The sequence below is a fragment of the Saccoglossus kowalevskii genome, chromosome 3 (genome assembly GCF_978046115.1).
Source record: "Saccoglossus kowalevskii chromosome 3, keSacKowa6.1, whole genome shotgun sequence".
In the NCBI taxonomy this organism is placed as follows: domain Eukaryota; kingdom Metazoa; phylum Hemichordata; class Enteropneusta; family Harrimaniidae; genus Saccoglossus; species Saccoglossus kowalevskii.
Genome location: NC_140643.1, coordinates 27,678,507 through 27,703,671, shown reverse-complemented (window position 1 = coordinate 27,703,671; position 25,165 = coordinate 27,678,507). Strand labels below are relative to the sequence as shown.

The 25,165-nt window shown below is 35.8% G+C and overlaps 1 protein-coding gene across 1 annotated transcript; it reads right to left on the bottom strand.

Annotated features, from left to right (window-relative positions):
* Window positions 1-647: 647 nt before the first annotated feature.
* LOC100376592 (glutamine--tRNA ligase) lies at window positions 648-24,696 on the bottom strand. The gene is made up of 21 exons (XM_006822143.3): window positions 24,549-24,696; window positions 20,802-20,949; window positions 20,241-20,350; window positions 18,007-18,082; window positions 17,774-17,898; window positions 17,115-17,238; window positions 16,931-17,016; window positions 16,670-16,756; window positions 16,339-16,438; window positions 15,790-15,868; window positions 14,572-14,680; window positions 13,288-13,418; window positions 11,330-11,422; window positions 10,493-10,630; window positions 9,124-9,211; window positions 8,359-8,502; window positions 7,922-8,026; window positions 4,402-4,622; window positions 2,644-2,710; window positions 2,363-2,488; window positions 648-954 (listed from the first exon to the last, which is right to left on the bottom strand). Exons 1-21 carry the CDS (start codon window positions 24,684-24,686, stop codon window positions 904-906), a joined length of 2,346 nt encoding a protein of 781 aa, XP_006822206.3. The 5' UTR covers window positions 24,687-24,696; the 3' UTR covers window positions 648-903.
* Between the last annotated feature and the right edge of the window lie 469 nt (window positions 24,697-25,165).

Sequence of the window (25,165 nt, the reverse complement as noted above, 5' to 3'; positions counted from 1 at the left end):
ATTAATTAAAAATAATCCAGAATAAAAAAAAATGAAACAAATTATTTTCATGTCTTACATACATCTAAAATCTCTTGAGTTTCTTTGCCAATCAGAAAGCTCAATACTAAATGCCCTGACTTAGTATAGCCACAACCTGGAAATAGTATGAAAAAGATTAGCAGACTGTGGAAGTACCAGTACCAAGAAACTCATTCACTTTCAGACTAAATCAACATAATTCATAAGTTGGTCATTATGCAACTCCTGGGTCAATCTGTAACTTTTATGAGAAAAATACAAGCAATCACAGGAAAGACAACAAGGATTGTCTTGCATGTATTTTTTACGTGAATGGCATTTACAGTGTAGTGTAAAATAGCCCCCCCCCCCAAAAAAAAAAAAACCAAAAAAAAAAAAACCATCATCATCATCTCTTGGACAAGCATTGAAATGTTTATGCTTTTCAACTCCATTTTTGCTAAGGTTTTTGTGCCTACTAAAATTATGGCAGAATTCACCTCCGCTTTGTACTTAGATGTCTGGAAAAAACGAACAAGATTGAATAATTTAATAAAAGCTCTAAATTCTATTCCTGACAGCGATAGTTGCTTTAGATTCAATTGAATTGAGAAACACACTCCATGTGTGCTAGAGATGACGAGCAATTTAAAATAGCGATGTTACCAGAGCAACAGTTTATTCATCAGGTCATCAGGTCAGCAGCCATAACCAAGGTAACAGTTGTTGCTATGGCTGCCAACAGTTGTTGCAAGTTTAAGTGACAATAATGAATGTCTACAGGTATATGAAGCTTACAGGGGAAATAGATTAAGGCATGGACAAAGTTATATTTGACACTTTAGATTTGTTGAAGCTCTAGTTTTTGTATTCCGTGTAGATGTAACCATGGTTACTGATAAGTTAACTTTTAGCAGCATCTTCTCTTAAAGTCACTGTCCTGTTGAAGACGAGCTGTAAGAGACACAAGAACAGATTTTTGTCACTAAAAACCAACAAACACAATACTGTATTTAATTTTGTGAGAGATAAATTTGTGTGAAAATCACAGTGATTTTCCCTTGGAGATCCTTGAGACACAATTCGATCACAGTGTCTTTTGCAAAATGTTGTCTTCACAAAAGCCCCTAAATCATCTAATCAAACGGTTTGCAGGATATGTCTCAAGGAGTGTTGGGGTTCTGGGTTAAAAGTAATGAAGAAATTATTCTGAGAAATACAAGGTTTCTTTGCATATCATTGACGAGAACAAATAATATTGCACCATGAGCTAATAATCTAACATAAAATGCATAATTTTTTTTAATTCAGCTATTTTTGCTGATAAGTGAAATCCAGGAAATTAAACCCATTTTGATATGTTCAATTGCAATATAAATCATGTTTTGATTTACTAGCAAATCAGTGAATTTTGAAGTTAAATTCCAGCGACAATATTGCCTCTGTCCTGTTAAGTTTCAACAAGGTATTTTATGACAAAACCATCAGGCAGGCAGGACTCACAAAAACTTGAATAGCTCAATAAACAAAAATTTCTTTCTTTTTTATTTCTTAATCAATAAATAATATTGATTTGTACTTTCTGGGGTATTCCAGCTATGCTATCGATGCTCAAGATAGGGTGTCATAAACCAACCGATTGATTGTGTCATGTTTTCAGCAGATGAAATGTTTTTATATCAAACACAATAGATGGAGGAATCCAATACGCCAATATGTGTGTGGGAAAGTCCATTAAAATAAATCCTACTTATGACTTACTGCCACCATCCAGGGTTCCTGCAGGTCTCAGACCATCAAATTACAAATCCTTTTTATGGACATAAGGCCCATTGTTTAGTAATTTTATAACAGTTGGTGCAACAAGCTAACATAAATATTATCAACAGAAAACAGTAACGCATGCTATTTGAATAAGTTTTCAGAATATTCATTTCCAAAGACACTCCATAGTTAACTGCAGCATGGTGACCCGACAATATCGGATGCACCACCGTATTCGCCTACCAGTATATCTAAGCTTCAGATGATGTATAGGTCGTTAAATGCCCAGGTAGGGATTATTTCCTTGCTTGTCACGCTGTAGATATCTGAATCACAGATCAATTTTCATTTTTGATCTCAGAAGTCATTTCACAGTCCAACTAATACACTGATGATAATAACAAAATGACATTTTTCATACCAGCATTTTTTGTGTCAATTTGCTCAAGTATATCAAATAAATTTGTCAGATTTCATTGATTTTTTGATTGATTTGATATTCTGATAACAACAAATGAGGAATGCACTGAACAATGATGGCAGTGAACAAAAGCAAATAGGAGCAAAGAAGAAGCAGGTTTACAAAGCAAAAACTTACATGATCTTCTGTACTGTCTGGATCCACAGAGAAAAAGCCAATTCTCTCAAACTGAAATTTCTCAAACTGTTTGGCTTTCTTCACAGACTGATCAACTAGTGCATCATAGATCACTGTCAATGAATCCTGCAAAGAAGTATTGGTAATTTAGTAACAACTCTTACGGCAAGTTATGAAACTTGAATGACAACAGAAACTTTGCACACAGAAAACTAAAATTATAATCAAATATAAAAATTGAAAATGCTGTTAGTGAAACGAATAAAACAATGAGAGCTTACTTTGTTACAGTCCGAGACAAAGCCACCAGGCACCTCATTGGGGTCTTCTGGGTTCTTATGTTCAAATCTGAACCACAAATCAAAAGACATTTACCAGTCAGTTTTAGTATAGACTGGTAGGTTATATGAATATCGGCAAGTAAATACTGTAAAATACTTTATTTTCGCTTGGAATTAATTTTCACTATTTTCGCTGAAGGATTGATTCAGTGAAAATAAAATCCAGCGAATATACCTTTTTTCCTATATTTTACATTCAACTCATTAAAAATCAGTGAAAATAAATTCCATGCAAAACACCCAAAATGTCTTTTCAGTGAAAATTAATTTCAGCTAAAATAAAGTATTCTACAGTAGCTAGCAACATTCAGTAAGCAAAATTCTGCTGACTGTAACAGATGAGATATTGTGCTTGTAAATGATGAGCAATTAAAATTTCCCCATGCAATAGCTGAGGGTCCACAAATTGGAACGGGATGCATGGGTAGGTAAGAGAGTCAGACGCCTTTCAGTATTAATAACTTTAAAACTGAAATAAATGTACTACTACCAATAAATATATATATAAAAAAAAATGTAAACAAATAGATCCGGATACATGCAAATGTTAAAAATATTCTCATTGAATTTCATCATACTCTATTTCACAAGGATATATTACAGTGTGTACATTACAACAAGGTTTCATAAAATTAAATTTTTAAAAATGAATATATGGGAGTTAAATACAGTTCAGGACCCCCCTCCCAATACTTTGCTTTATTGAGCCATAAATATTGAAGACATAAATACACATGCAACATTCATTGTACTGCGAATGGTCACAAAGTTTTGTGTTCACATCTATTTCGGTCATGCTAGTGTTACGTAATACTTGTGTCCTTCCCAAAAGATTTAAACACTGCCCCTTTTAAAGGTCTATTACATGTCAAGCAACCTGGTCGATCACAAGACAATACCTATTGTCTGTGTATTGTCCACTCTATATATATCTTTGTCTTTTGTTTTCCATTTAATTTAAGTGTATTCTGTTTTTGATCTGTCCTTTATAGAATAATATGTAAAATAAACGTAGATGTGGGCAGGCTAAACACAGAAAATAGTTCACAGACTGTTTATCAAAGATAGGAACTATTGGCCAGCATTTCTAGTAGTGAATTTTTTTTGGCCATGTGTTGTGAAGACAATAATCTAATTTGTATGGTAAACACAGCATATCTTTTTTCATCTAGTACAACATATTTTTTCCTTAATAATAACTCATGCTTTATGACAATAACAGGATTAATATCTTGTTTGTAAGACAAAATGTGCTGTTTGCAAGTTACTTTGTCTAGATAGTTTTTGACTTGTATTTTTGTGGGTTTTTTTTCTATGTTTGTGAACATTTCCAATGACTCATGGGAATACATGACTGTTATTAAATCAATGAAAATAAAACAGTTTACATACAGCAAGCATGGTATATTTATTTTTCTTTACTAATAACTTTTGTATGATTATTAGAAAATGAAAATAAAAATATTGTTTTTGCCATGCGAATGAATTATCAATATGCAAAATTAAATATGTCATGTTTGCAAATGTACAAATTATTAGTGAATTATATTATATATTATTTATATTATTTTATTTAGTATTATTTCAGTTAATCAGTTATGACAACAACCATTATGCTAGAAAATGAGTGGTTGACAAATCTGGGACTGGAAATACTTGCAGGAAGTTCTGTGCATTGTTTTTATCATGTCTACTTACAATCTATCATAGAGTCTTATTTCACATGTGATAGGTTTAGATATCCAATGAATGAAGCTCTTTGGTTTGTCCGTTTCACCCAGGGCTTTACACGTTACTTTCAGCTCTGTAATTTTACCACTGTTGTTCTTTATGATGTCTTCTACACATATGACATAACCAACATATTTCAAACCAACAGGTTGGTTAGTAGTCAGGCGCCGATAATTCTTCTCAGCTGTCTAAAAATAAAATATATTCATATAACAAAAATACTATTGTATATTCAAGATACATACGAGATACAGATTCCAGGACGGGACAGGATAAACTATTTTACACCCCAATTTGTTACTAGTTCTCATGTTATTCAAATATTGGCAATGATCCTAGATAGAACACAGAACTTTGTAAAGAATATGAACATGACTGGCAGTACATCACAGTTCTATCTAATGTGAACAGCTATCTTGAAACAGTGCCCTCTATGTTAATGTAGACATTATGTCATATTTTTAATTTTAATTTTTAATTAGAGGTTATAAACTGTAAGTATTCGGTAGCAGAAAAAAGACCTCTTTTTAATGACATTGCACATCATAATGGTCAACGCACATGCAAGAATTTACAACAATTCTAGTATATTTAACAAATGATAGCATGCACTATTTTTGCACATAAAAGCTGAAAAAAGTATAATTATTTTGGTAATTCTTTGCATTTAAGCTGATTTACAAAAAGGTGGCCAATGAGTGACTGTCTACTTAAAATGCTATGCAGAAATAAAAAATCACATTTATTCAGATTTTTCTTACAGAATAAGCAATATACTAACATTTTTGTAATAATAATTTGTATTATTACTTTACCAGATTTTGCACTTTTGATTACGGTAGTGTATCATACACCTACAATCACTATTAACAGTGCTGATCATATGATCTCAATTCAGTTAGATATTTAAGCCAGTTTATTCAGTTTGGAGCTATAAATAGACCTACCGGTAGCTTCAGCCAATCAGATGCTAGATTCAGACTAACCATGTTATAACCTTCATTACACTATTGTGTAATACAATTGTATTGTATTGCATTGTGGGTGATTTTTTAAACAAGGGAACAGGGGCGCAGCACCCTCATGCCATGGCTATGCTCCCCTTACCCTGGGGAGCAGATACTCTGGCAACCATAAAATATGTGGCCACAGTCTTCAACTGTGACCTGTCTGATAGTCATTTTGGCTCCAAGGAAGCCAAAGAATGCTCCATTTTATCAAAAACTCCACACCCTGGTAGGGAGAGAACCCTATCTGCCCCACCTGGTGGGGCCGCTGAATTGCAGTGCTCCCTCTTGTAGTTTTTTTCTAGAAAAAACCCTGATTGTATATTGTTCGTAACAGTTTTACTTATGCAAAACAAGGAAGTGATGGAATATTAGCTGTGAGACACACCTTGATGACCATGAAAGACATAGGACATGTGAGATAGTGTCCAGAGCCATTCTATTAATTACAATAACACATGAATAAAACACAAACCACTGCAAGGCTAGATCACACTCCACTTGATTGTATTCCATTACCAGAATCCTTTTTCTTCACAACAATGACACTCCCTCATCTTTGATGCACCCTTTGACAGTTATTTCAATGCATATTTTGAATTGTTCAAGACGGTAACGGTTGGTTTTTAAGGTCCTGGGTTTGCATCGGTATCGTTTCAAAATAGCAGGCTGAATAGGAGATTTGTATGAAAAACTAGACTCGCATGGAGATTATCAATTAAACAATATGCTAACCATACTATTGTCCATGTGGAAGTGGTTATTATAGATTATCCAATTCTGTGCTGAACTAACGAGACACCCATGACCAGGATAATATTGTGACAAAGTATGTAATCACTTAAACAAAGGCAGAATATAAAATTTAGTACAGATAAGAAAAAGATTTATGACAATGATATCAGCTAGTTTTAAATTTAAGTGCGAAATGTTCTTGCCAAAATTCAACTTCAATCAACAGCATATACTGTACAGTGGATGATACAGAGAGTAAAATTATTTTGATGGCAAGTACAATTGAGAAAATATTTTAAAATGAACACGACAGAAATAAGTAATTTTAAATTAATAAACTTGTTGATAAATACTTGATAAACAGTGACCTTAAGTTACACAGTGTTTGAGAGAGCAAGGTAAACTGGCCAATCATGAATGGGACGCACAGACACAGATGTCTATGAACAAAGTAAACTGGCCATGAATAGAATCCAGTTTAAGATCACAAAAGTAAGCAATTCTTTAGTAGTGAACAATTTGAATGAACTATGACACAGATTTATGAATACAACTGCACAAATTGATATGTGCTTAGGACACTGACAATAAACTAACGTTCAATGACTAACAACATGGTTGGTTCAATAGTAAAGAAAAATAAATAGAGTAAGTAATTTTGAATCGGAACTTTAAACAAATGCATGTTATTTAATATGTGTGACATGATGTAATTTTGTATAATGTAATTGTAAATGTTGATTGCAATCAGTTAAGGTATGTCAGAGATATGACTCTTGAACAGCAATAGTTAATACAAAAATTCTGTCATTTGCCCATTTTTAATCCAATTACCGGTAAGGTTACATTTTGTTCAAAAGAAGTTTGAAGAATAACTGAAGAATAAATGTATGATTTTAATGCATTTTTAAAATTAAAATGGCTGCAATTTGGCAATCTTAAGTTGGATTTTTAAATGAATATAGTGTATAAGTGTAACATAATGTATAATGTTGTATATAAGAGATATGTCCGAGATACAGGTGGGGACACATACATGCACACACACAAGTGCCCATTTTCAGAATTCATGATAAGTTATTGTGATTTGGTTTTAATTAGGCTTTAAAATGATAACCTTTAACTGAGGCGTATAACCTATATATTTAGTGACTGAAATCTTTTGTAAAATTCTCATATCCACTCATCACCAATTTAGTTTAGTTAGAGAAAAATAACTAATAGGTATGTGAAATATTAAGGTTTATGAAATAATTGAAGAACAGATCCTAATATTTATACTTTTAAATAATAGCAGAGGTACATTACTTGGGGTTTGCAACTCGCATAGTACTGTATGGTGACATCATGTCAAGATCCCATTCAAGTCTCTTCTCGTAGATAGCGAGACTGAGGCTACGACCTTCTGACATGACATATATCAATGTTCAAGGTTTGTAATGAAAAAATAAAACTTTTCTTGTCACTATCGTAGTGAAAAATGTAATACATCGAAAATGTACAGAAAATATAGTTCTCGTAATCCGTCATATCGTGGGCAGCTATTTTGATCCACCTGGACATCCCAGTATCCTAGTTACCTCGGGCATGCGCATTCGCATTTTTCTGAGTTGGAACGCTTATGCGAGAGCGAGATTGTGATGGGATCTTTGTATCATGTCACCGTAGTTACAAACCCCAAGTAATGTACCTCTGATAATAGCCAATCAAAACAGCTGTTATATCAAGTAGATGGCAGGCCTTACCTCTCTAAAATCTTCCCTCTCAATGTAGATAGTGGACTCAAAAGGCACAGTATGACTGCCTTTACTGGCATCATGTGGGATATTAGGCACATCTACTTTGTTGGGCTGAAAATGAAATTGGGCAACTCTCGGTTATGATAGTTAAGATAGTTTTGATTGTTTGATTCAACATAGTGTCATCAACAACATGCCAACAAAACAAACTTAAAGTGACACTTGAATTGATTAATAGATAAACTTTTGAAATAATGAATTTTGGCAACAAGCTTAATTCAAAGCAAAATAATGCCATTGATCTTCAGAAAACACTCTTGTCTAAGTACAGTTGCCTGGTTTTAACCTCCATATAAAAACAAAGTTCTGTAAATTACGTTACTGTTTTTTTTCAAATATACAGGTTTAAACATTGATACTACAGAGTTCTGGTTGGAACTTACCGCGTCTGATGGGAAATTTGTGATAGTGACCTTAAGAGGTTCTAGCGTTGCCATGGCTCGCTTTGCAGTATTGTTCAACACGTCTCGTACACACGATTCCAACATAGATGGATCAATTGTCACCTGAGCCATTGTTACACCAACCTATGTGCAAGAAAGAGCATACAATATTGATGTAAAACAGGGATATCCCCTGAAATGAATCATCAGATAGGACAACTCCGGTATAAGTAAGGTTAATATGAAAGTTGAAAAAAATAACGTTGATGATATCACACAACAAAAGCTACGGTAATCAATTTCAACTTTATTAACAGCACTGATGAGGAAATTGGTTGAGGCCCATGTTCAGAAAACTTTGAAAAAGAATGGCTGCTTGGCGGCCATTAATCAAATCACAAAACAAATGGGCTCATTGGAAGTATGTTGTTGACTAGTGACTTAATTAAATCAGTCAGTACTTGATTGTTAAAGACAAGTCAGGAATATATCACGAATATTAATCATTTGTAATGCAATAAATTTGTCTTGCCCCTACAACAGATAAATAGCGAACTATTGTCGGGCCTATATTGCTACATTGTGCATACTATTTGATATTTGTCTATGATTTTTAAGATTTTAGACCAAGTAGACAGAATTTTGTTGACTTGATCAAAATTTTATAAAAATGATTCCGGTTTATTTCATGAAAGATGATGAAAGCTGGCATTCAAATTGAGTAGATAAAGCTGTAGTTCCTGACAAGTGCAAAAATATCTTTACCTTAGAGCAGAATATATTGATTGCCTCTGCAGGGAAACCACGGCGACGCAGTGCTGTTAATGTGAACAATCTTGGATCGTCCCAATCTCTAAGAAAAAAATACAGATGCAACTGTTCAAATCAGAGTGACGTTCAAACTGGCTAAGGACCCATTTGAAGAAACCCATTTGATTTATCACTTTGTAGAAGAAACCTATTTGACTTATCACTTTGTAGAAGAAACCTATTTGATTTATCACTTTGTAGAAGAAACCTATTTGACTTATCACTTTGTAGAAGAAACCTATTTGACTTATCACTTTGTAGAAGAAACCTATTTGACTTATCACTTTGTAGAAGAAACCTATTTGATTTATCACTTTGTAGAAGAAACCTATTTGACTTATCACTTTGTAGAAGAAACCTATTTGACTTAACACTTTGTAGAAGAAACCTATTTGACTTATCACTTTGTAGAAGAAACCTATTTGATTTATCACTTTGTAGAAGAAAACTATTTGACTTATCACTTTGTAGAAGAAACCTATTTGACTTATCACTTTGTAGAAGAAACCTATTGATTTATCACTTTGTAGAAGAAACCTATTTGACTTATCACTTTGTAGGAGAAACCTATTGATTTATCACTTTGTAGAAGAAACCTATTTGACTTATCACTTTGTAGGAGAAACCTATTGCTTTATCACTTTGTAGAAGAAACCTATTTGACTTATCACTTTGTAGAAGAAACCTATTTGACTTATCACTTTGTAGAAGAAACCTATTTGACTTATCACTTTGTAGAAGAAACCTATTTGACTTATCACTTTGTAGAAGAAACCTATTTGACTTATCACTTTGTAGAAGAAACCTATTTGACTTATCACTTTGTAGAAGAAACCTATTGATTTATCACTTTGTAGAAGAAACCTATTTGACTTATCACTTTGTAGGAGAAACCTATTGATTTATCACTTTGTAGAAGAAACCTATTTGACTTATCACTTTGTAGGAGAAACCTATTGCTTTATCACTTTGTAGAAGAAACCTATTTGACTTATCACTTTGTAGAAGAAACCTATTTGACTTATCACTTTGTAGAAGAAACCTATTTGACTTATCACTTTGTAGAAGAAACCTATTTGACTTATCACTTTGTAGAAGAAACCTATTTGACTTATCACTTTGTAGAAGAAACCTATTTGACTTATCACTTTGTAGAAGAAACCTATTTGACTTATCACTTTGTAGAAGAAACCTATTTGACTTATCACTTTGTAGAAGAAACCTATTTGACTTATCACTTTGTAGAAGAAACCTATTTGACTTATCACTTTGTAAAAAAAAACCTGTTCGCAGTTTCCTGTGAAGGTATACACAGATTACTAACCTAATCAATCCTGCTGATATAAGTTTTCCTATTTTCCGCTTTGACACCACGGTATACGATATATTAAGACGACCATATTCCCACTGCACTGGACAGTAGGCATCTAGCGCATTGCACAACCAGTAATACGACGATCGTCTAAAAACACAGACAGTATAAATACCTTTATATTATAAAGCTAAGGTACCCTAGATCCTCCACATTGGTCATTTCATGCAAACATTGTATTTGACTTGGAGATCTACCATACAGAGAGACTGACTGCACCAATTCAATTCAGATTTTGATTGGCAATAAATTAATTCTGATTCTGATCCGGGTCAACTGATATGATTCTGATTCTTACAATGGTGAGGATCAACATAGGGTGCTCCAATGTATTGAGAGCAAGCAAGATTCAACCACTGAGGGCGCTATTCAATTTGCATCTCAGTTTGTTGATTTATACCTTTTTTAGACATTGTTGACATTTACACATGTACTGCATAATACTTTATTTTTGCTTGAAATTAATTTGCGCTATTTTCACTGAAGGAATGATACAGCAAAAATAAAATCCAGCGAATATACTTTTTTCCTATATTTTATATTTAACTCATCAGAAATCAATGAAAATAAATTCCACACAAAACACTCAAAAAGTAATATTTCAGCAAAAATAAATTCCAGCTAAAACATTTTGATTTATTTGATTTAAACATGTTTAGTAATTTAACTTATTTATTATCATCAAACAAACAAAAACAGTTTAGAATTATATTCTTTCCAAATTTTTCAAATATAAACTTGATTCTATTAAGGAAGAATTGATTTAATTCAGATTCTGTCTAATCTTACCTGGATTGAAATTCCTTTGTACAAAGTGAATGTGTAATATTCTCAATAGAATCACACAAGCAATGAGTGTAGTCATAAGTTGGATAAATGCACCTGCAAGAACAGAAGACATATTTACATAAGTTTCCAAATAAACACTGATACTATATTACCAGTACCACAATTAAGGGCAGTGTTAAGCATGACAAGTTGTGTTTGACATGGGTGTCTTGCAGAGTGTACAAGACACGTAAAACATGTTCACAAAACACACATGGCAGGAGAATTGCCACACTACACTGTACCACTATGGTATTCAAGCTGTCAAAATAATATGTACTGGTATGCATTACAGCAATGACAACAATAGGATAGTTCATGAGTATTCACTCAGCATTATGTATTATTATCAATTATTTATGAAGCAAATAAGTAAACAAATATAAAAATAATGACAGGCATATTTTTAAAAAAAAAGCACTGAAATAGTTTAACAAGGACTTTGTTCAAATGGGGAACTTACAAATCACTGAAGTTACACAGTAATGCAACTGAGAATCAAAGTATTTCAATCCTTTGTTCAATGTTGTCCACATTTGATTTGTCTCATTTGCTAAATATAATTCTAAATTCACAGTTACATGTACTGGTACATCAGTACTACCGTATTTGTCTTCAATTAGGCGCCACTTTGTTACACTTTCATGTCATGGTGGCGCTTATTTGTGGTTAAATTTGAGCAACTTTGTTTCAAATGGCGCTTATTTCAAGCACTTAAGTTCTAGTACCGGTAACTGTGTTACAAGCCATTGTTTTTGCTCCATTCTGGTGATAGATTATTGACAATATTTTACATTACAGTCTGACGCTTAGTCACTGTAGCCTTTATTTTAAATACTGAGTAAATGACCCATTTTCAGACAGTTTAGAAAGTTATACAAAAATTATCATTCTTTAGAAAACATTCACAGTTTGCCGTACAATCAACAGAAAAATAAAACAAACACAAATTCAACGCTTAGTAGTCAATGATCACGGTAGCAAAATCCGGTCATGCTGCATTCCACGGTTACGATTATTACTCAGTAGTAGTTATAATAACGTACAAAAAATAAAATGCAAGTAAAATTCAACTTAATTTCATCGTAAGCGAATGATTCTGGTCGCATGTAAACGCTCGGCGCGATTCGATGTCTGCCATGCTTCCTGTCTAGGACTTGACCTGGAACGCGTTTTTTGACCTGATAGGTCAAGTCGTTAATTAACCAATCAAAATGCTGGATGATGCCAACGTGATCAAATTACCATAGCTCATTTAAATAATGTATGAACGCAATGCGGAAGTGATTTGCCGATGTTTGCGATATTTTGGCTTTGATTTTGGTGGGAAAAACTGCATGATTTTTTTTTTCAAATCAAGAAATTAGTTATTTTTGGAAAGTAAACTGAGCATTTAAAGAATAATTTAACACTGTTTACTGTGACAACAATGCATTTGAAACAGAACATTTTCGCATTGTTTTAATTTCGTTTTTATGGACTTACTGCGAAATTAAAAACCACGCTGATATTTTCTACAGTAGACTAAAAAGACATGTTTCAAGAGATTATAGACCGATTTCTTAAAAATTGTTAGAAACAAAACCATTTTTTTTTACATAAAAGCCATTCGTACAGTAACAGCGAGGGACTTCCGCGATCGCGTCCATCGCTACGAACCGCTAACCGGTAGTCGATCCGCCGGCGCCCAATTCACGATCATTACCTGCCAAAATTTCAACTTTGTCTGGTGCTTAATTGAGGTGTAAAATACAAAGTTTTTGTGGCACTGGCGCCTAATTGAAGGTGGCGCTTAACTGAAGACAAATACGGTATTTTCAGTAAATCCGCCCAATCATGATCAACTAACAATATTCAATCTTTGAAATTAAAAAGTGCCTTAGGAAAGGAGGGTTTGTGAGAATTGATAGCAGTCGTACCATTCATCTTTGGTTCTATGATGCGGAGTATATTTAATTCTATAAGCTACAGGATCCATTTTACCATCCTCTAAAATTGTCTTCATTCGAAGAGTAGCTTCTCCTTCTTCCAGTTTACCTTTTTTCATGTCCTGAAAATGAGATCAAAACACTGAAATATGTTGTCATTGTGATAGTTCAACTTGTTAGTGTTACAAATAATAGTTCCCCAGTGCAATAATTCGAAAGACAAAAACTGCTATAAAGTACTCTTTTCCTGGGAACTAGACAGAGGTGACCTGCCTGGGTGCTTGACAGGTGACCTGCTGGGGGGCTTAACAGAGGTGACCTGCCGGGGGGCTTAACAGAGGTGACCTGCCGGGGGGCTAAACAGAGGCGACCTGCCGGGGGGCTAAACAGAGGTGACCTGCCTGGGTGCTAGACAGGTGACCTGCCGGGGGGCTAAACAGAGGCGACTTGCCAGGGGGCTAAACAGAGGTGACCTGCCTTGGGACAAGACAGAGGTGACCTGCCTGAGTGCTAGACAGAGGTGACCTGCCTGAGTGCTAGACAGAGGTGACCTGCCTGGGTGCTAAACAGAGGTGACCTGCCTGGGTGCTAAACAGAGGTGACCTGCCTGGGGGCTAGACCAAGGTGACCTGCCTGGGTGCTAAACAGAGGTGACCTGCCTGGGGGCTAAACAGAGGTGACCTGCCTTGGGACAAGACAGAGGTGACCTGCCTGAGTGCTAGACAGAGGTGACCTGCCTGAGTGCTAGACAGAGGTGACCTGCCTGGGTGCTAAACAGAGGTGACCTGCCTGGATGCTAAACAGAGGTGACCTGCCTGGGGGCTAGACCAAGGTGACCTGCCTGGGTGCTAAACAGAGGTGACCTGCATGGGGGCTAGACCGAGGTGACCTGCCTGGGGGCTAGACCAAGGTGACCTGCCGGGGGGCTAGACCAAGGTGACTTGCCGGGGGGCTAGACCAAGGTGACCTGCCTGGGGGCTAGACCAAGGTGACCTGCCTGGGGGCTAGACCAAGGTGACCTGCCTGGGGGCTAGACCAAGGTGACCTGCCTGGGGGCTAGACCAAGGTGACCTGCCTGGGGGCTAGACCAAGGTGACCTGCCTGGGGGCTAGACCAAGGTGACCTGCCTGAGTGCTAAACGGAGGTGACCTGCCTGGGGGCTAGACCAAGGTGACCTGCCTGGGGGCTAGACCAAGGTGACCTGCCTGGGGGCTAGACCAAGGTGACCTGTGGGGGGGGGGGGGCTAGACAGAGAAGATCTGCCAGGGATTTTACCTCAAACAATGTAAGAGACTCTTCCACTGGTCTGTCTCTCCAGGGCGATGGTGGTGGATTACGTCCTTTTATTTCTTCCTGTTTCTGATGACATACATATGCAAGACCTCTGAAAACAAATGAGATGTATCTTTTAGGAGATTTTTAAAGTAAAACTCACTTTTTTTAACTTTTTGTGGAAGACACATCAATGAGCTCTAATTTGTTTGTAAAAGTGTTTTATATAGGTAATTAAGATGCCAATTATGCAAATTAGCTGATTTCACTCACTGATTACACTCTTTTGCAAGATTTTTAATAAGCTACCATAGAGAGCTTTCTACATATATATAAACCAGGTATTTATAAGATAAGGGTATACAACTTATACATAACCACCTACAGTGATATGTGATAATGATCTCAAGGAAATTGAGTGAATGAGCGGTTGAGAATTATCATATTCAGTGTGCGTCAATTGAATTTATTTAAACACTAATCAGTTTTTTTTATATAATCACTAATTTGCATTAGAATTTATAATTTAGCTGTGTCTTAGGATCATCTTGCAATTCAATGGTTTGTCAATTTACACTTCTTTCATTGCGTATCACAAACTAGCATACACCCAATCTATAAACTCTTGATATAACATATATTTTAAATGTCACATTTAAAAAGGTTCTTCATTTTCTCAAAATTCAAACACTAAGTACTTCACACTACGATGTATGGGTTAGAAAATTGACACTGTCGTTCACATTTACAGTGTGTGTGTGTGTGGTATATCAGTATAGCAGTAAACATCAACAATGATTCCATAGAGGAACTCTGAAGGATCCATTGGTTAAATCACATCATCATTTACACCCACACTATCCTAAACTCCCTAAGAATATACCGGTATAACCTACACTCGTTCATAGACATTATTGGGTTATACCATGTGATAAGAGGGATGTGGTTACTTTTTTATCAGTTCAATGGTCAATGCATATAGCTCATGAAAATAGTCAGATATACACTCCCTAAAAATTGTACAACCCATACCCGTATTCAGACATTATTGGTGATCATACGATGAAATAAGAGGGATGTAATTACCTTTTTATCAGTTCAATGGTCCATGCATATAGTTAATGAAAATCGTCATATGTATACACTCCCTGATAATTGTATAACCCATACCCCTATTCAGACATTATTGGTAATACCATATGATAAGAGGGATGTGGTTACCTTTTTATCAGTTCAATGGCCCATGCATATAGTTCATGAAAATAGTCAGAAGCATGTGTTGTTTTGTACGGCGTATAACCTAGAACAAGAGTTAAAAAGATGTCACTCGTCAATACAGTACAACCTGGCCTCTAGGCACCAACTGATGGTTATCACTACCAACCCCAACATTTTCCCTCAGCTTTGTGCATTGCATCATGGGAATAGTTCAACAGAGCACATTTGCATTGAAAAGGACAAAAACTAATTTTGTAAATGTAATTTGTGACACATTTCGTATGTATAAAGTCTGTTGACCCAGTAAATTCAAGTCATGTAATAGCCATCACACTGCCCTGATCTATAACCAAGATTAATGAATTGTGCTGTGACTTATTAATACATTCTACATTTGGATCATGAGGTCGCAGGTCATTACTATCACACCCCAAAGTCAAAGGTCACCAGTATCACATGCTGTTGGGTAATGAATATTCTGCTTTTGGTCATTAATATACTACCCGGGGTAGTAACCAATAGTCATCAGATTATGAGAAACTGAAATCTTACCAAGCCATTCAACCATTTCAAGAATACCACGAAAGAATCTCTCTTCCTCTTTTTCAGGGTTTGTATCATCGTATCTTAGGAAACAGATGCCATCATGGGCCTGAAGAACAAAAATGAATACCACCATATGGGATTTGAGGATGTGTTCTTTACTGCACTACATGGCCACCAATCAGCCATTTTAGGTGGCTCGCAAAAACCTGCAGATGAGTACTGGTCTGACATTAGTGATTAATGAAAACTATAACAGTGACTTGTCAAAAAGTAACAGCTTGCAAATTATTGAAGTTTATATTTATGCGTCATTGCTGAAAGTAATGGTCATACGTACCCTTGCATAGCCAAAATTAAAGTTGATTGCCTTAGCATGGCCAATATGCAAGATACCATTGGGTTCTGGTGGAAATCTTGTCCGAATCTGAACAAAGAATAGAAAGAGGTAATAATATGCAGCTCAACCAACCATGTCATTAGAGGGCAAACTGCAACTGTACACATGTGTGGAATTTAGAGAAGAAGTGCAACAGTCATCATTACTGGCGGATTGTTAGGGTTAATGTACAAATGAACATTACTGTAGCAAATGGCTCACCTGACCACCAGTTTCTTCAAGGTGTTTTTTCATCAACTTCATAGTTTTTGGAGTGACCACATAGCCCTCAGTAGTGTAGTTTTCTCCTGAAAAACAAAGCGAATATAGGTTTCTAGGTACTGTGATTGCTATAGCAACTAGACAGGATGAATAAAAATTCAGAGTATTTTTAAGAGTATATTACCTGGCTTGTGAAACTTAATGGCATCTCCCATTATTTGATAGTCAGTCTTGGAATCCATAGGAGAGGCTAACTCTTTCTCAACTTCTGCTTTCTTTGTTTCTTCTTTCTTTGACTGAGTTTGAGGCTATAGATTAAAATTTTATGGTGAATTCAATTTAAATGGCAGTCACTGAGCAAAAATTCACAGGTCATTCAAGTTAATAAAAGTGTTAATTGTGTTTTTAATAGTCTGAATAGTAAATAAACCCACACAATCAACATTGGTCATCAAGTAATCCCAGACAAACATTGGTACAGCATATGCACTACTACTTCTGGCTAAATCACAGCTTTCAGAAAATGTATAGTTTGTTACAGTAGCATGCTTAGTAACTTTTAGAGAATGCCTGTATCACAGTTCAAATTATAATACACTTTGCTTCTGTTGCTACCGTAAAGCATGTGAGATGTTAGTTAGTTGTCCAAATAATTTATCTTATACTGGGTTATAAAACTACCCTTGGTGTCAAGCCCTGTACTTTCTCAAAACCAACATTATGCTTATATTTGTATGAATCCAGATTCACACTATTCATATCAAGTGCATATCGCAAATAAATTCAGTTTAAATCCACATTACATAGTAATATATTTTAAAGTGGTTTTATGAATGAACTTGCCTTAGCTTTCTGAGGTTTTTGTTTGTCAGCGTCAGTCTTTGGTCCCAACAAATCCAGTATCTGCATGTCGACCTCATTCTTGATACCTCTCCCATCAGCCCACTTCAGTTTACTACGTACCTCTCCTGGAAGAAACAAGAACATTCATCAGTGTATGATCAATTTGTCACTCATTGAACCTTCATTATTCATTGAATTGTTAGAAATATATAGCAATGAATCAAGTATCTCACCCATAATAGATCCGACTCCATAGTGATAACGCTGCTCAATCAATCCATCTTTGTGTTTTTTCAGTACTTCTTCAACCTATGAATGGTTTTATTAGTGATATTAATTTAATAAAGCAAATCAGATGACAAGGCAGGATATGTATGAAGGCCCTAGAATGAAGGTCCAACAGAACTAGAATGTCCGACTTGTTGACAGGTACTGTAAAAGGGTTGATTATTCACTGCGTTTTAATTTTGCTTATTTCGCTGACTGGAAAATGCGCTAAATTAAAACCTAGTGAATATGTAAAATTTAGCATAGAACACATTATCTAAATGATAAAACTGTGAATTTTAAAACCCACTGAATATGTCTGAAATGATAAATCAGCAAAATTTAAACCCAGTGAAAATTAGTCTATTTACAGTATTACCATATTACCCCGGGCACGCGCCCCTCCCTGGGCAAGCGCCCACCCCCCTGTTTTCACAAAAGTTACATGTTGGGGACATCTTCGGTTAAACGCCCAGGGTGATTTTTAGCCAAGAACGGGATCAACAATAAAGTATTATTTGTCAAAAACGAACGCGTTTGATTTATTTAAATAGTGTGTTTGTTACAGTAGTTCTCTTTTGCGAGTGTGTTTTGTTTGTGTTTTTACGTAAAAACTCATTGGAACTTAACGACGTGAGATGAACCACGCAGCGTGTGGCGCACACGTTCTGCTTTCTCTTCATTCACGATGAATCCAATATTGCAATAATCCATACCTTGGTGAGTGGTTTGAAGCACTTAGCTTTGGTTTCAAAACGTAGCATCGCCAGGCGATGGACGCTGAGCTTTTTGGCAACGACCGCAAACGTATCCGTGTCCAGCCATTGGTTGGCCACGTATAGGTCAAAATACGCGTACTATTTTTAGTTTGGCTCTTCTGTTTCACCCCCTCCGGAATGTTCTACTTTCGCAGCCTTATCGCAGGTTTTTCAAAAAACGTCGAAAAAAACACAAGAATTAGTAGAAATGTTCCTGTTTTGGGCGGATTATTGATAGAAAATAATGTCTTTATTACAAAAATGCTGAAAAACCGTGAGTTTTTGCCTTAGTTATTTTTTTATTGGCGAAAATTGCGAACTCGGCAAATTTGGTTGCACAACTTCCCTTTATCATACACACCCAGCGACACCGGTGCCAGCTGACTGCAAATGGAAGCTAGTACTTTTGAGACATCACGTCGTAAACTTGCTAATTTCTTTCCATCCTTCATCACAGCTATGGCATTATGGTCATGTGGATTATTTTTCTGTCGTTGAAGAAAAAACATTTTGCCGACCTCAAGTCCATTACGATAACCATAATGAGGCATGCCGACGATGGGAACTTGTTGCATCATAATTTTGTCGTGTCTGTGGGTGCGTGAATAAATCATGTTAATGAGGTCGACCAGAGTTTATTTTCAGTCTGTTTTTTATGTATCGCCATTTGGATATGTTTATGTATTCACAATAGTTTGTAAACATTTCACATCAGTAATAAAAGGTTTATTTGTTTCATAACCCTGTCTGCTATTCTTCAGTAATTACGATGCGATGTATCAATACGTGCGTGAACAAAATTATGCTAATGAGGCCATCGCCATCTTGGATTACAAGCGGTAGTTTTTCCCGGCCGTTTCGACTTGCACTGATCACGGTTACTAAAAATGTAACCGTGCATTGATTACAATACTTACCATACTTTGTAGCCAATTTCAATGAGTATTAAATACAACTTCATTCGCTGACATAAAACAAGTTTTATTCTTGAAATTTGACCCTGTGTCTTAGTGTTCCCACAGTTCTTGACCGTGCTCACATTTATTCAAGTTGAAACCTCGCATAAATCAAGAAATAAGTACGTGTACAAAGTGTACGAAAGCATTCCTTTATTTGACCTTATCATACGATCACAAAAACAACTTTTTTAAATCTTTTTTGGGGTGGTCCTCGGGTAAGCACCCACCCCCAATTTTTCACAATTTTGTATGTTCAGGCCCCTGGGCGCGTGCCCGGGGTAATACGGGGTACAATATTTTCTGATTGGGCAGAGGATGGTCACAGTGCTCTCAAATATTCCATGTACAAAGGCCTGACAACAGTAGAGATGGCATGGCGAGCGTATGTCTACTACAAGACTATGAAATGAGTCAACATCATCATCATTGCATTCTGTGAATAAATGAAGATGCAATTTCCTTATGTGTCTTATGGAAACTTACCACTTCTTCAATCTGCTCTGGTGTAACAACGACCCCAACTCCACATGCTGCTTCAAACGCACTGATATCAATCGGGTCAAGAGGATTGCTCTTGAAGTAATCAAAAGCCGCTGAAATGCATCAAAACATGAATCTGTCAACTATAAACATCCAGATTGTTGTGCACATCAAATTACTGATTTGTTCCCTGCACAGCAATTAGGTTTCTGCCTTCAACTGTACATTTTCTGTGCTGAAGCATTTGAATATACGAGGATTCAATATGTGTTTTTTTCAAATCCTGGTGAATGCTAGTCTTTCCCATGAGCGTAAATTCAAATTATCAAAAATACCCCAATAAAGCTCCCAGAGAGCAACTTCAACAGTTGGAGATAATTATATAAAAGGATACAATTTCTATAAGAAACAAGTTTGGTGACCTAAACTTTTTTGAACCCAGACTTGACATTGTGAGTAAGTGAAAGCTACTTTCCACACATTTTCTCACTTCCGAGGGACATACTACCATTAATTAAATAAAGATAATGAAAGATGGTTTGTATTCAGTACAGATAAAGTTACCTGTGAGCTGTGCTTCTGAAGAGATCTTCTTGGTTGCAATATACTCCACCAGTAATGAAGATCGACTCTTTTGTTTAAGTCTAGTTGCAATATTGTATAACAATGTACCAACAGTTTTTTCCACAGAGCTGCCAATTTTATTCTGTGCCTAATGTAGGATAAGGAGCATAGAAACTATTAAGTGCTTGGTCTAGGAAGGAGTAGCACTATAACTGCATCTAAACTAGTGGTTGCCTAGTAACTGTAGCATTGTAATTTACAATGTTTTTACCACAATATAGATATGTTGGACAGACTTGTTCTATTAGTTTGAAAAGTATGAGACAATTACCAATTACACATCTATGTGGGGACTTGAGACACAGACATAGTGGGGAAAATTCCTGTCTGTTGTAAAATGACTTACTGTATATCAACTGTACTGTATATCTATAAATTGTTCCATGTATTTCCTCACATTTTTGGAAGACAATTTATCTAATGAGACTGAAACATCTGGGTCAAAAATTTAAAACTGTGTCACCATGAGACAAATTCACTGTCATCGCCTGCCACAACGCGTCTGGATCATATTATAAGAGATGTATTTATTCATTATCATAATATAAATTGGAATAAATTTAAACAGCCCACAATCAGGGATAGATTTTATAGCTCAGTAGACCCATTTGACACTACACGAACAGAAAGCGATTGTGCTATGTGCTCCAGGTGGCATCTCTGGACTTTGCTGGATGAGTATCTAGATGACAAATGATAAGTTGCCATAGACTAATTAATGACTGACACAATAAACTGTGAGGTCATCATATTTAAAACTGAGACAGCATGGTTTGAGGTTGTTGCTACTGAGATCTTGTTCGACAAATTGGGTTCACACTGTACATGACCCTGAAATCTGGCGAGCAAAACCAAGTACTACCATAGCCAAACTGGCATTAAATATCCAAGTCTGAGAAGTCTGGGGAAACGTCAGATAGAGAACATTCCAACATACATACACTATTCAGTCCTGGGCTTACAGTTACATGTTTTGTACTATGCTGTTAATTTCTAGAATTGTTATTTTTCTAGCTAGTTTATTTATATAACATTTCACAAGTGTATATGTGAGGACTAAGTAATGTCTCCCTCCCTCTTGTCACTGGATCATTACCGACCTTGCTGTGGTGTCTACAGTGCGTAATTTTGTAACCTCCACAGCAGTGAGCTCCATACGAGAACTACCGGTATACTAGAAGAATGGTTAGGAAACTCTATTGTTAGAAATGCTAATTACCGTTGACTTCACTTCGATGCGTGTCCAACCACTATAATGTCATCGCTTATATTGCAATCTTCGCTTGCTTTTCATGCGTGTCCACTAAACTGAAGAAATAGAGCTAATTAAGTCTAAAGATCGACGTAAAACATCACCAACTTCTGTGCGAAGGTTGTGTGATATTCAAAGTTTCGTTGTTCTCGAAAAATGAAAATACCGATTGTTTGTTTTGTCTGTGAATGGCATTTTGTACTTCTAAAACTCTGTCTGTGAATGTTCTAAAATGTTAGTATTTGTTACTAAGATATTGTTTTGGGTGTATTAATATGGAACAGTAATTATCAAAACTAGTTTCAATCGTTATTTTAAAAAATAACACTTATTGTTGAAGTTAGTGACGTCAACCATTTTGTCTGCCTTTGTCATGATAGTTTGGGAAAATTGTGGGAAATCGAATGGAATTATATTTAGTACCACGCATTGTTAAATTAGTATTTATAGTTTAAAATTTGTACCCCAAAAATGCATCTCGGGATGCTTCACAAGTTTATTTTGTACATTGAATAGAATCTGTGAGCCTTTTATAAGAGAACTATAATAGCTTAATTAAACAAAGCAAGTTTCATTTTCTTGAAGTTTGCAGACATTTTTCTTCCAAGTAACAAGTCGGCCATTCCCCCCCCCCCCCCCCCCCCGACCCCCGACTGTGACACATGAAGTTCTATGGTGCCATAGTGCAGTTTCAATCAGAATATTTTTTTTTATTTCAATGTGGGGTGGTAAGCCTATTAACTTAAATTGTTCATTGCTGAGTTAAGCTCTTAATCCTTTAGTATTCCTGGTGTTTGAACTCGATGATAGTTGCCGTTTGTTTTGTATTGACCATAATATTCAGATTACACAGAAACAATTTTCCGATGAAATATTATATCATATTGTGCAGATCATAAATAAGATCGTTACTCATGGGCAGTCATCTTTGTTGAAAACAAGAAGTCACCATTCACACTACACACCAGGAACTAAACAGTTGGACATTTAATTCTGCTCATTTATATGATACACAGAATTTCGCAAAAATATTTAACTTTTTATAGAATCTTTGCATCCTCTGCTTTTGAAAATCACTGTCAAATATGGCATGCGACAGCGAGCAGTTATCTATTGGTGCGATGGTATAGTTTTGCTGTCAACCCTGTACACTCGTATTGAAACCATTTCACCGTGCAGTCGTTGCTGTCACATGCAATCATGCTTTTTGTTGCTTCACCACCACATATACGAAAGGACTGCTGAAAAATTACTACCCAGTAGTTCATTTTCAACTACTGCCTAGTCTGCCCATTTTTTCCGCATAAAAATCTTCAACTATATCGCAAATTTCTACGGAAACTCACGCCTGACGTCATGTTTGTTACTCTGGTTCTGCACATGCACAGTTCATTCGCATAATTTCCGAAGTTTCGAAATACTTAATCCCCTTAAGGGATTAAACAGATAATAGGAAAACAGATAACACATTGTGTGCTCGGCAAACAATCGCCAACTATCCTAGTACACAAAGGAAACAATAGGCATCACTGCTCCTTCTTTTTTTATCTCCATGCACATACTAACAAAAGGACCAAGTGAGTTTCCTAACCATTCTTTTAGTAACCGTGACCAAATATATATTTTGTGTACCTAATAAACTATGCTTTCATCTAACTCATGTGTGGGGTTGTACGAGTAAGATTGATCGGTATGCATATAACTGTATTGAACTATACTGGTTCCTATCAGTCTAAATTATCAATTCCCATAATTTAAGAACCCACACATTAAGTAGTAAAAATACTGAAAACTGTTTTGGCCTAATATTTGAACCCATGACCTTGTGACACCAACATAACAATGAATCAAGAATCAAAGTTCCAGGAAAATACGTATTTTCAGTCAATATTTTTGCAGATCTGACTGGGGAGAAAGGCCCCTGTGGGGCAGATATTCAGTAAATGCCAGTAATAACACTGCAGGCGATGGTCAAAGAAAACAATTAAATTACTATAGATCATTCACCAGTAGTATTTAAAGCATTTCAAGAATTTCTCTAGCTTTACTATACTTCTTGATCTCTCCTAAAAGTAACTTGTAAAGCGTTTTACGATTACTATTAAATGTCAGGCTGATGCAATGATTGAGCAACTGGAACAAACTAAAAACAAAAGTTGTCAGTGTCGTGTATTAAACAAATGAAACAAAACAAAAAATGCACTTGAACATTAAACAAGAAACGCCAATGGCTGTGGGTACTTAGGTTCTGCATGTCAATCTAATATTTTTGTTTAATGCAGTGTTAGGATCCAACGTAAACGATACAGTGTTCGAACATATAATGAATGACACCAGTAACATCATTGATGGGGGCTCCACGCCACGACTCATTTTCGAGCGTGATTTCTCCCCGCTACATTAGAATTTATTAGCAAACTTTAACCAGGACTTACCTCGATAACTATCTTCCTCAGATCTTCAGCAAGACCTTCATTCTTTATAGTTTCCTTTGCCTTTTGCTCGCTCAACCCGATGCCAGTAAACAGCTGTACTAGATTGTCCGCCATGTTGTTAGACAAGTTGCTATGCATTGTGGGTAAAGGAAGTTCGTCTGCAGAGAATACCATCTAAGAACAAGATTACGTTCGGGATTATGGAGGGGAGGAATGATTCTTTGTCAAGGTAAATTGGTAAATATGTAACATTGTGTCAAATTAATTGACATTAATTTTAAATTAAAAATAGTTAAGGACCCATATACGTGCCATGTTTCAGGAGTTGTAATGTTCCTAACCACGCATCAACTTGAACTATGTCCTTCTATTGCGACACAGTGACTTGAAGTTATCGGTTGCTTCTAAGCCAATGAAAGCATCTTCATTGGATTCGAATGAAACGCAAAAGTTTTTATAAATTTCTATAAAAAACATTAATTTCTTCATTAAGATTCCAATCAAAAATAAATAATAAACTTGCAAAAGTGGGGCATTTTCTAGAGATTTGCTATCATAGTAGAAAAAAAACATACCTCAAACATACTTTCAAAAAATAAATCCAAATAGTACTATCC